Genomic DNA, 13,760 nt, shown 5'->3' with positions numbered 1-13,760 from the left:
TGCACAATAAATTTATAGCATCATTTATAATGATCGGTGTATGCTGTAGAAAAACAAAAATGCAATGGAACTGCTTTTCTTCTGCATTTTTGCCAAAATAAAAATATATGTAAATAAAATAAGTGTACTCATGTAAATGTACCAAAAGACAGCACCTATATAAAGAACAACTCATCCCACAAAAAAGAAAAGTCTCATACAGCTACGTTGGGCAAAAAATAAAAAAGTAAAGATTGCCGGGATGCAGAGGAAAAAAAAATAAAAAAATTCTGGTCCTCAAGGCAAAATTAGCCCCGTCCTTGAAGTGTTAATAAACTCTGTATACACTGGCGCTGGGTTCCGTACAGACATGTCCACTGTGTTTGGCAGCAAGAATTGTCTGCGGTGCTATTCTTGCCATGAAAAAACCTAACAGACCCCATTATAAGTCATTAGGATTAGTTAGGATTTATTGGAATTAATTTGAAAAGATACCATGTTAAAAAAGCGAAAGCCTTGATGGTAGTGTGACCAGAGTCTTGACTGTACAAGCTCTCAATCTGTAAGGAGTATGGAGGGGAGTAAGGGGCTCATCAGAGGTAGGGAAAAAGTTTGGTTGTCTTGCTGCTTTTATCAGTATTGCAACAGCAGTTAAGGGAAAAAAGCTGCCAGGAGAGTAGAATTTTCTGGTTGTGTTTGAAGGTATAGAGGGTTGGAAAGGAAGCAAGTTCTAGAAAAAAGGGGGATGCAAAAGAAATCATTTAAAGTAGTTGTCCACTACCGGACAACTGATGACCTATCCACCGGATAGGTCATCAGTATATCATCGGAGTGGGTCCGACACCCGGACCCCACACTGATCCGCTTCTCCAGTGGCCTGTGGGCACCGGATGTTATTGCACAGTATGCGATGTACGGAGCCGGAAGCAGTTGGCTCCGTACATTGCATAGCGGCCGTGCTGCAGAACTGCAGCTCAGTCGCTATTCTTTGGCCGGAGCCAACTGCCTCCAGCATGTACGTCCGGTGCCCGGAGGCAGCCGGGGTGGCTTAACGGTGCGGGGTCCGGATGTAGGACGCGCACCGATGATATACTGATGACCTATCCATTGTCCGGCAGTGGACATCCCCTTTAAATCTTATGTCATGTTGGAATGTATAATGGTCACCGGTATAATATTCCACCCATAAATGTGTATAAATGTGTATAGTTCATAGATACTGCGTTTATTATTCACGAGTGTACCATAGACTCTTTATATACATTCATTTAAAGGCCATATGGTATATGATAATATTCTCATCAGCTGCAGGTGTTTCTATAGCTTTTTGTCCTCTTATGGCGTTTACTACCATAATAGCTATTGGCCTTGTCAGGGAAAGAGCAAAGGCAAATGAGTTGAGCTCATTGAGTTGTGCTTTATTGTTATATTGTCGTCTATGTAGGTATTTCTAGATAAAAGGTGATTCAGATTTTATTATTTTATAGTGTATTATGAAAAGGTTAACATTTCAATAAACATAAAATGCTGGAGCTTGTGGTTATTCTTTCATTAATAATTTGCTTTTGTATTAGGGTTTTTGGACATATAACATCCATTGGACAGGCCTGACTTATTTTTTACCTACTCATTAAAGAGCAATTTCACCAATAACTTAAATTCGGACAATAAATATATATTAAGGGGTGGCCACAGATCTAAGGCAGTGAACTGGTTAATGCTAACATGGCTGGAGGGCTAGGGCAGGGAAATGGATTAATGATAAGATCCCTGGTTGCCTAGGGCAGTGAAGGGGTTAATTTAGAGGCGTAGCTAGGGGTTTATCACAGGGGGGTGTGAAACATATCTGAGTGGGCCCCAAACCAGTGCGCCCCCCCCCCCCAAGGCATGTAACACGCAGGATCGAGCTGTTACCAATCACATCTAAGGCTTCGTTCACATCTGCGTTGGGTTTGCAATCATGGGTTCCGTCAGACCTTTCCGTTGGGGCAACCCATGAACGAAAACCAAACGGAAACCATAGATTTCAATGGTAACGCTTCTGTTGCTAATGGTTTCCATTTGTCTCCGTTCAGTAAGGTTTCCTTTTTTCGGTAGAATCAAAAGCGTAGTTGAAATCAATGGTAATGCAAATGTAAAGCTTTGGTTTCCGTTTGATTTCCGTTCACGGGTTCCCCTGACGGAAAGGTCTGATGGAACCCATGAACGGAACCATGACGCAGATGTGAACGAAGCCTAAATTCATAACTTAGATGTGATTGATAACAGGTGGAACCTAGGTGTCAGAGACACACATCACCCGCTGCAACTGAACCCATCAGTTCCACCAGCAAAGCAGCAGTATCTCAAAAAGTTACAATAATTTTGATAACATGTTATCTTCTATTCACTCAATAAAATAAAAAAACATTGTTTAAAAATTTTTTTTTAATAATTTTTAATTGAAACTAATTAGACATTTGCACCAAATACGCACGCACGCACGCACACACCTGTGTGTGTGTGTGTGTGTGTGTGTGTATATATATATATATATATATATATATATATTTATACAAAGGTGTACATAGCTTTTAATCTTTTCTCTGACATCTGACAGGAGTTTGCTTTAGAAAGTGTTGCAGAGTATGTTGAAAGAGTATATAACCCCCCATCATTCTTGTATATACCAGCCTAGCTGGTATATCCAGGAATGATGGCTGCTATATACAGGAATGATGGAGGTTATATACAGGGATGATGGAGGTTATATACATGGAGTGAACCCCCCTTCCCCGTCGACCCATGTGCGGCTGAACAATCTGCACAGTCTATATGTCCATCTGTGTACTGTATATATCAATCGATCAGAAGTTAGAGCAATAGTCAAATTTGTTAAAAAATAGACATTTGTAGAAATGTTTGAAGTTTTCATTTTTAGAAGAGTAAATAGGAAATTCCATTTCTTGTCATTCGCAGCTTTTTAGCCAATCTATTGTGAAAAATATTTCATTATATCCTTATACAGCATTGTTATAGATTGGCACAGAGAGGTAATGGTTTTTAGTTACTAGTATCTCTATAATCACCTTGTATTGCAGATTCCTAAATTCAGCTTTTACCAAATAAATTGTTTAGTACTATGTGACACTGTGACGGAGGGGAATAGGGACCAGCAGAGGAAATTATTATTTTATTATTATTATGAGAGTCTACTTTCCATCTATTAAAAAACATTGCACATTGTGTTCATAATGTACCCTAAAGTGCTGCCCTGCTTTATGTTGCATAGATAGACAGACAGACAGACAGATAGATAGATAGATAGATAGATAGATAGATAGATAGATAGATAGATAGATAGATAGATAGATAGATAGATAGATAGATAGATAGATAGATAGATAGATAGATAGATAGATAGATAGATGTGAGATAGATAGATGTGAGATAGATAGGTGTGTGTGTGTGTGTGTGTGTGTGTGTGTGTGTGTGTGTGTGTGTGTGTGTGTGTGTGTGTGTGTGTGTGTATATATTAGTACATATATCATACAGTGGTGACTGAATAATACCGGAATTAGGATGGTCACACCTCGGCACTGCCATAGAAAGAAAGGGAATATGGTTAAATTTAAGTGTGTTTTATCAGAAACATGCATGATGTACCGTTTAATGAAGATCAGTCAATGTATCTATCGTCTAATGTTACTACATCGCTGGTAGAGTGAAACATAGGGAAAGAGAACTTATCCATGATATCAGCTGCCTCTACGAAAATGCTTAAGCATTTGATGTGCGACATTTGAAAAAATATGAATAGTGTTATTAAATGAAAAGTAAATGTAAGTAGCTATGTAGGGTTGTATGTAATGTAAGTTGAACGTCTTACAATATAGTGACACCTAGTGGATTTATAGAGAATCTAAAGCGACATAAAAATCTTGACACTTGTGCCATCCATTTTAATGTTATTTCATTTTTACCTTTTCCTTTAAGCTCATAAAACAACATAAGAAACTGGTAATGTACAGCAACAAATGGATTACTGATTGCTCCTATATGTGGAGATACACCGTAGGTTATTGATTTTTTGAGCAAATGATCTCTAAAACATTACGTAAAACTTGACTTCCCAGATTCTCTACCTACTTACATTTGTACAAAAAACAGTTTTAACAAAAAGTCCCATAGCAAATGAGTTCACTTCTTTCATTTCCAACCTGCCCTGACAAATAGTACACAATTCTTATGCATGTCACGTGGCCAGTAGAAGTAGGGCCAACAGAGGATAGTGTGGACCAATTGTGTTGCCAACTGATTTAGCGTAGGGCCAAACTTGGGAGTGGATTCTAAGGGATACATAGGTGATCACCCTTCAACCTGTGTACGGAGATGTGGGCTTGGCCGCTAGTATCCCCAGGTCGTGAGGTCAAGTTCAGGCAGGGTTGGTAACAGATAATCTAGATAAAAGTCACAGCAGAGCATAGCTAGCAAGCTCGAGTATTAACCTAGTTACTCAGGCTTTGAGCAATGGGGGAGGGTACCTTATGTACCCAGGAAAGCTGGTGGAATTGGCACGCGCTGGCTCTTTAAGAAGGACAGAGTCAGCAAGTGCTCTAACCTGATCATTAGAACCAGGAGGAAAGCCCCAGGAGCGTGGGAGGCAGCGGCCAGAGCGGACCGTAGGGAGAGAGGATCCAGGGCAAACGAGACGCGTCCGACACTGGGGAGCAATGAGTTTGATAAAGCGGGAGCTGCTATGATAAATCATCAGGGCTATTATGCCAACCTTTCTGTCTGTTTATGTTTATCATGAAAGTGTGATGTTTGTCCATTCTAACCACCATCTACAAAGATGGACTTCATGCTAAAATAAAATATTTTATTTAAAGCTTTTTTTGTAACATAAACTTTCTATAAAATACAAAACATTAAATATTATAGATAACAATAAATACAAGGGTGTATGTACCATAGTGGCAAACTATATAGATGTTATTGGGCCCCTGGAGAGAGGGGGCCCAGACAAGTTTGGCTACATCCCTTATTTTAATTAGTGGAGAGAACCTGTGCCGGGATCCCATCTCCACAGGTCCTACAAACAAGGGCTAAAGGAGTTAACCAAGGATCATGAATAAGATCATACAGAAAGGCATTACGTTCTCCGGTTCTAGGTAGTTAGGTGCATTCTACGTGGTATCTGCAGAAACACTTCCTGAATGGCGCGCCTTTTCAGTGCTCATTTGTATACGGCGCCAGGAGGAATAAAAGCACTTTTTTTTTATGGTTCACGATGGGCTGACTTGGGCAACTTACAGTAGGTGTGTTTGAAAAACCATCATCCTTCCCTATATAGCAGTATTAGCGGTTTGGGAGGCAAAAATGTGATGTATGACTCCCTTTATAGCTGCATTCTTTTCAATATTGTGCAACACAGTATGCTATTATTATTGGGGCACGTATGGTGGTATTAAGTGGGTACTGTATGGTAGTATTATTTGGCATAGCATCACACTATGGTGGCAGTTATGGAACTATTTTTGAGAACTATATGGTAGTATTATATGGGCATTGGAAACGTCAGGTTAAGGTCACTTTCACACAGAGCAGATTTGGTCAGGGTTTTTCATCCATAGTTTTAAGGGCATGGCCAGATGTGGCGGAATTGCTCTGGAACTCCGTTGCGGCAATCCGCAGCGGACATTTTCTCCATTGGTTTCCACACCTTTTTAGTTAGATTCGTGCACACGTGGTGGAAAACTCTGCTGCGTACCATAGGCTGCGGTGCAGAATTTGTTGTCCGCAGCATACACTGGCTGTTGCGGACGTGTAGCGGACTTGTTGCGGACTTATTGCAGAATTTCTCCATTGTCTTCAATGGAGTTTCAAAATTCTGCAATGAAATCCGCAGATGTTATGTGTGTTGCGTTGCGTATTGGTTTTACAAACAGGATATTTCTTCATTCTGGCTGGACCTATGTGTTTCAAGGTCTATAGCCAGACTGAGATGAAATGTTTTAAAAGACAGCAGGAAGTACTCTTCACCTGAATACGCAACAGCTAATCCGCATCAATTTCCTGCACATTTTAGGCAAAAATGCAACGGAATCTGCAACGCAGATTATGTGCGCCATTGATGCGGACAGTGTCGGCAGAAATACGCCACGTCGGGCCATGCCCTTAGCCAAAACAATGATTGCATCGAAAAAACATATGAATCCATTGTACTTTTTCTGTGTTTAGGTTCTATTCTTGGTTGTGGATTAAAAAAACAGATGCAAAATACTGAACAAATCTGCACTGTGTGAAAGTGGCCTAACCGTGGGGTGTGGCAATGTCGACAAGGGTGTCTTAGGCCCACATTTTATGCCCACAAATGCTTGAGATCAGATCCTAATTTCACATTTGCTGCATGTGTAGCATATTTAATATATGTACAGTACATTATTTGTAGCACATTATTTAGAAATCTACTACATGCTTCAGTCTAACACTCGATGGGGGTCATACATTTATAAGAACTGTGCTGGGAGTCATCTGCAAGTCAGTCTAACATCAATGGTACAGTGGTGCAATACTTTGCACAGCCGCTACAAATGTAACAGCGCATGCAGGTATGAACAAGAAAGAAACCATATAAACAATGAAGGGGCCCCTTCAAACAGCGGAACGGGCTCCGAGAGCCCAACCTCCACAAATCTAATATTGATGGCTAAGAATAGACCATTAATTTTAAAAACCCAGATAACCCCTTTAAAGTGTAACTATCACATGAATCTTGAAACTGCCCTAAACATTCTTATATGAATATTAAAGTATGTACAAAAAAGATTCTCCTGATTTACCTCTGTCTTACCCTTTTTTTTCTATTTCCAGCTATTATTCCTCCATGCCAAGGGGTGGTCATTTTGTATAATTACAAAACCTTGTGTTTCCTTAAAGCGGCTCTGTCACCAGATTATCAAACCCCTATCTCCTATTGCATGTGATCGGCGCTGCAATGTAGATAACAGTAAAGTTTTTTGTTTTTTTGAAAAACGATCATTTTTGGCCAAGTTATGAGCAATTTTATATTTATGCAAATGAGCCTTTCTAATGGACAACTGGGCGTGTTTTCTCTTATTTCCAACTGGGCGTGTATTGTGTTTGTAACATCTGGGCGTGTTTACTTGTTTTACTAGCTGGGCGTTGTGAATAGAAGTGTTTGTCAGGATCATATGTCAGCGTTATACACTTCTATTCACAACGCCCAGCTAGTAAAACAAGTAAACACGCCCAGATGTTACAAACACAATACACGCCCAGTTGGAAATAAGAGAAAACACGCCCAGTTGTCCATTAGAAAGGCTCATTTGCATAAATATAAAATAGCTCATAACTTGGCCAAAAATTATCGTTTAAAAAAAACAAAACGTTACTGTTATCTACATTGCAGCGCCGATCACATGCAATAGGAGATAGGGATTTGATAATCTGGTGACAGAGCCTCTTTAATGCAGGACTTTCGGTCCAATCATGTTGTTTAAACGCAGCCAATGCCAACCCCTCAGGGGTGCGAACAGAAATTATAGGGGCATTACTCCAAACTGGAAGCTCTGTCAAATGGTCTAAAACTTTATTAAAATAAATCTCCAACAATGGAAAGTCCTTGGCCTAAGAGCAGTTTTTTGATAAGTATGGGTGGAGATGATATGGGCACTTCCAATGGTTATTACCAAGAGAAGATGCCACATTTGGGTAAATTAAATAAATTAGAAAGTAATTACCCTTAAGGGTTCTGCCCTATGGGCCTAGGGTAGACTGTGTTCACCACTACTGCACATGCTTTTATAGCAGTAAACCCAAGCACAAACTGTTAATGCTCTTCTGCCAACAGGTATCATATCTAGAATTGAATCGGAGGACTTATTGCAGAACGAAGTACCGGGAAGTTTTCTTCTTCGCGTAAGTGAAAAGATCCAAGGGTATGTCCTCACCTACCGTTATGAAGACGGATACATGCACTTTCTCATAGATGCTTCTGCCACATCATACAGCTTCTTGGGAGTAGATCAACTCCAGCACGCCACTCTGGCTGACCTTGTTGAGTATCACAAGGTAAGACAATTGTAATACAGACTTTGTGTTTACACATCTTCATGTACAGACTTGTTCGTATCTTTTAACCTAAGAAATTTTCCAATCTTCTGCAAGTACAATTAAAATACATTGTACTACGTAATAAACTATACTTACATTAAAAAAAAAAAACAATCAGTCATTCAAGTGTTCATCTTAATAGATGGAAGATCAGGTTTCTTTGTTTGAAGTTCTTCAAAACAATAAATTATTCGTTTTCTTTTCAAAAATGAACAAATCCGTTCTCATTCTCAAAAATATCATACAGAAAGATAGCACATGCCTCCAGCACACAGTGACAAGCTTTAGAGGGAGGGATGTCACAATGAAATCCTACTTTCCAGTAGAGTGGTTTATTTTTTAAAGCCATAAAATAGTATAAAAAATGGATATTTATGGAAATTAATGCAAATAGTCATTGAAGGCCTTTCCATAGCATCCAGTCAGATTCCAGCTGTAATTTCATACCCACCAACATTCTGAAAAACACATGAGATATATAATATACATATGCCCGGAAAGCCACAGTGCCCCCGTAATAAAGACAGCTAGTGTCCCATGTAACCAAGATTAAGCATCCACATTGTACCAGTTAAGTGACCTAAGCCGAAGAGTGAAAGTCTGCGCCCTTCTAAATTTCACAAGCAGCTCCTATAAGCGCCAGCCATAATCCTTAACAGTGCCTCCAAAATGCAAGCCACAGTGTCCCAATAAGTGCCAGCCACAGTAATCGCAAAAAAGCTATTCTGCATATCCATGCCCGATGTCGCAGCTTGGAATAACCACAGAAAAAAATTATAAACCTTCCATAAAAATCAAATACAACGGTAATTGTGAACATACTGAACTGGCCATACACACAATCTGCTACACTGACAGTATACAGGTTTTACCTACAGTATGTACACAATTAACTGTAAGATTTTTTTATGACATTTAATGTGTATGAAGTAATTATGTTAGAAAAATATAATATTCCGGGATGAAAATTAGAGGGAATTTCTTTGCGCATTCTTTCATTGTGTTATGTAGGTTCTTAAAGGGATCCTGTCATCAACATCTTACCTGTTAAACTAGCCTGACCCCTCAATGGCCGCAGCTGTGCAGAGTTCGTTCCTGTTCTCTTCTTTCCTGAAGTCCTCCTCTGTCTGTAAATATAGTCGTTTAAACTTTTCCCGCCTTTTATGGTAATTATTTTTCCCTCTGGGATGCAGCTTCTTAACCACGCCCACTGCCACCACCTGTCTGGCCCTGACTGGCTAAGGAGTTGTCAATCAAAAAGAAGGAGGTGGAGTCCACTCTGAGATGCTGGAGGAATGAAAATCTGACTCTTTTCAGATGAAGATTTGACTCTTTTCTGCTCATTTGCATATGGCTTGGGACCACTGAAAAACGGAATACTAAAGCTACAGAGCTTACTTAGAACATATTTATAGCTTAGATGACAATGATTTTTCACCCACTTTCACCAGGTATTGCTGGCTTTATAGCTAAAATGCTGGTGACAGGTTCCCTTTAAAGACAAATTGAGTATAGTCCAGCATCTTTATCTTTCTTGTTTGCTATTTTTGACAGACTGAGCCCATTACATCACTGGGAAAGGAGCTTCTACTGTACCCTTGTGGCCAGCGCAAGAACAGTTGTGATTACTGTGACCTCATCGAGTGAAGAGCTGGACGTTTACTCACTGCCTATGAGATCAAATGAATTGTTTTATGCACCTTCTTATCTCTATAGCTTTGTAACAGGAACAGGCCACCAAGTTACGTTCTATTGTACAAAAGTGGTTCTTATATATAAGATATTCCCAGCTGATATGGAAAATATGTGAAAAATCAACTTGTCGTTTGTTGAAAAATGTGTACATAAAATTTAAAGAGATGGTTTGGACGGGACCTGAAGTTTGATATTTTAAAATAAATATAATTGAAAACATTACAGAATCATGCTTCATGTTTCTTAGCAACTACACATAGTTATATTTGTACAGTTCATTAAAAATATTTTGTTTAAAAACATTTTATGAAAAATAAATTGATATGTGATATGTCAAGTGTTTTTTGTTTGTGTTTAAAGAGGTAATCCGGTTTCAGCAAATAAATGTTATTCTTTGTATAGTGAAAAGTTATACAAGTTTCCTATATACTTTCTGTATTAATTCCTCACTGGTTTCCTTCCTCCTCATCCTCTCCATCCCATGTTTAAACTTGATGGACATATTTCCTTTTTGAACCATACTATCTATGTCATTTTGTAACATTTATTGTTTACTTATAGGGGTAAAAATGTATATATGAAAAAGTAACACCATCATCAATTATCAAAGCACACAAAATGCAGCAAGACACAAACACCTACCATACCCTTCCCAGTTTATGTCCCAATGGTTTATATTATATGTAATATACACCTGGACCTCTGTTATCCTGTATTAACTCACCCCTTCCCAACATATGACGCATACTTTCATCATAGCTGGTTAGGGGAAGTATGGAGCGGGCTCACAGGCTAAGCCCACTCTATATAACGCAGGTGTCGGCTGTATGTTTGTGTAACCCCTTAGATACTGCGGCATCTAAAGCGTTAGAAAGATGGGGCGACTCCCTATGATAGCCCATTAACCTCCACCCCCCCGCGCGATCATGGGTTGCCGATGGTTGGCATGTCAGCCTGGGGGCCTAATGAAGGTATGGCCGCATCCGTAAAAGTCGAAACTATTACAATATAACATTATTTAACACGTACGGTGAACGCCGTAAAAAAAATGTAAACACCAGAATCACTGTTTTTTGGCCACCTCATTCATCTCACACAATTTTTTTTATAAAAGTGATCAATGATGATATGCAATATACACATGGACCGCTATGTTATCCTGTATTAACCCCTTAGTGACCAGCCTATTTTAGACCTTAATGACCAAGCAATTTTTTACGTTTTTCTATTGTCTCATTCAAGAGCTTTTTTATTTTTGCGTCGACATAGCTGTATAATGTCTTTTTTTTTGCGGGACAAGTTGTAATTTTTAATAGCACCATTTTGGGTTACATAGAATTTATTGATTAACTTTTATTAACTTTTTTGGGGGGGAATAGAAAAAAACAGCAATTTCGCCACACTTTTTTGCGTCCTAAATTTACACCGTTTACCGTGTGGTATAAATATCACAATAACGTTATTGCGATTACAACGATACCAAATTTATAAAGATTCTGTATGTTTTACTACTTTTACACAGTAAAAACACATTTTTTTCAAGATTATTTGTTTTTGTGTCTCCATATTTGAAGAGCCATAACTTTTTTATTTTTTTGCCGGTGCAGTTGTGTGAGGGCATTTGTTTTGCAGGACGACTTGTAGTTTTTATTGGTACTATTTTGGAGTGGATGTGACTTTTTGATCACTTTTTATCCCATTTTTTTTTAAGGCAGGTTTCAAAGAAAACAGCAATTTTTGCATTGTTTTTTATTTTATTTTTTACGACGTTCACAGTGCGGGTTAAATAATGTAATAACTTTATAGTTGGGGTCGTTACGGACGCGGAGATACCAAATATGTGTAACTTCTTTTTACTTTATTTTGTTTTTTAATAATAAAGCTGTTTGTAAGGAGTAAACGTGGGTGTTTCAATTTTTTTTAATTTCTTTTTTTTTTCACTTTATTAAACTTGTTTTTTACTTTTTTACTAGTCCCACTAGGGGACTTCACTATGCAATTATCAGATCGCATTTATAATACACGGCAATACTTTTGTATTGCAGTGTATTAGTGCCTGTCCATTAAAAATTTACAGGCAACTGCTAGGCCACGCCTCCGGCATGGCCTAGCAGGCATAACTAGGGGCAGACCTGGGGGCCCTTATTAGCGTATACTTGCGTCATAGACGGTTAGGGGAAGTATGAGCCGGCTCACGGGCTGAGCCCGCTCTATACAATGCGGGTATCGGCTGAATTACATCCGACACTTCACTGATGCTTGAAAAAGTCTGACTAGTGAGTTGTATAGAGGTAAAACTAAGTTATCATCGTAGTTGATTAACCCCATTATTTTATATGCCTTGGCAGTAGGTGAGTAGCATTTGTTTGCAATTTTTTAGTGTCATCTCATGCACTCTAGAGAAGCATTATTTCCATTTCTCTAAATGTGTTCATTACAAGACTCAAAATATAAATATGGCCTAGCTGTACTAGACATTCAGTAATATTGCTCACAGAACAAGACTGCAGACTAGAAAGTAAATAAATGCACGCAACCACCAAGCTCTAGAGAACACTTGTATGATTTCATATCCATGAACACTTCTGATATAACAGCTGCATTCCATGAGTCTATATTATTATTGGGTTCATTAGATTGATTTTGGAATTGTGAATAATGTGTTGTAGGTGGGGGTGGCTGTGTTAAACAGATATTCATTTCACATCTGTGTGTGACATTGATGGCAAATCCACAGGATACATGTCCGATAGATGCCAGGCACACCTCTGAGACCTCCACCTATCCGATAATGGGGCCCTCTGACCTCTCGTCCTACCTCGTCCCACTCCCGCTACTCTCCAGGTATGGTGTGACAAGGTCGGGAGTACGGAATCAGCCGCGCTCGCTAAACTACTCTGTTTCGGTAAGTCTCATAGAAGTGAATGGGAATTACAGGAACATCGCAGTACTGTGAGCTATACTATTTCCAGAACTCCGGAGCTATAAAAAAAGAGTAGCTCGCCATGCTACGCTGTTTCTGTAACTCCCATTCACTTCTATGAGAGTGACAGAAACAGAGTAGCTCAGAAAGCTCGGCTGTTTCCGTACTATGACCATCTAATCAGGAAGTGGCCCGAGGGCAGTGTAAGCGGGACAAGGTAGGATAGACATCAATGGTCCTCGTTTTAGAGAAAGGTATGGGTCCCAGAGGTGGGAACAGCATCTATAAGACATTTATGGCATATCCCGTGGAAAGGAATATTCAGTGATATTAAAGTGCCACCTTCTGGCTAAAGAGACATGCAGATATAGTTATCTACAGACATATTGTGATGACCGTGTGTGATCATAGCATGATGACCACTATTAACCACACCTGCCTCAGTGATATAACAACCAGTCTATGGTAATACCCTGGAATGATCAGGTACTTTGCAACCTACTGAATACGTTTACTGCCCCTGGATATCCCCGGGACCCACTATGACTACATACAGTCCCTGGTGACCTAAGAGAAACTGTCCTCTACCTTATGACTTGTGGAACACTGTCATGTGCTTGGTGATAATTGAGCCAGCAGAGACATAGGGGGAGATTCATGAAAACTGTCTTTTTTGGCAATAGCAACCAATCACAGTACAGCTTTCATTTTTCAAAAGCACTGTGTGGGTATGTTCACACGCTTATCAAAAAACTTCTGAAAATACTGAAAATACTTTTGAAAATGAAAAATGACTCCAAAAATGGCTCAAGAAGTGACATGCACTTTTTTTTCATGGGCGTCTTTTTACATGCCGTTTTTGGAAAAAGAGGCGTAAAAAACCACCCCGTCAGAACAGAACGCCGTATTTCCTATTGAAATCAATGGGAATATCTTTGTAGGCATTCTGCTTCCAATTTTTCAGCCGTTTACAACCCGAAAAAACGGCCGAAAATAGCCTGTGTGAACATACCCTTAGAACTGAAAGCTACACTGTAATTGGTCG

General features: G+C 39.3%; 1 protein-coding gene across 2 annotated transcripts in view; it reads left to right on the top strand.

Annotated features, from left to right (window-relative positions):
- The window catches only part of SH2D4A (SH2 domain containing 4A), a 123,956-nt gene extending 113,897 nt beyond the window's left edge, over window positions 1-10,059 (top strand). For both annotated transcript variants that reach the window (XM_075849846.1, XM_075849845.1), the window contains 2 exons: window positions 7,835-8,055; window positions 9,652-10,059. In XM_075849846.1, the coding sequence (XP_075705961.1) occupies window positions 7,835-8,055; window positions 9,652-9,744 (314 nt within the window). In that variant the 3' untranslated portion in view covers window positions 9,745-10,059. The remainder of the gene's footprint in view (window positions 1-7,834; window positions 8,056-9,651) is intronic.
- Window positions 10,060-13,760: the final 3,701 nt, after the last annotated feature.

Source organism: Rhinoderma darwinii, chromosome 1, assembly GCF_050947455.1.
Source record: "Rhinoderma darwinii isolate aRhiDar2 chromosome 1, aRhiDar2.hap1, whole genome shotgun sequence".
NCBI lineage: Eukaryota > Metazoa > Chordata > Amphibia > Anura > Rhinodermatidae > Rhinoderma > Rhinoderma darwinii.
Note: the sequence above shows the minus strand (reverse complement) of the source record. Positions and strands in the feature narration are given on the sequence as shown.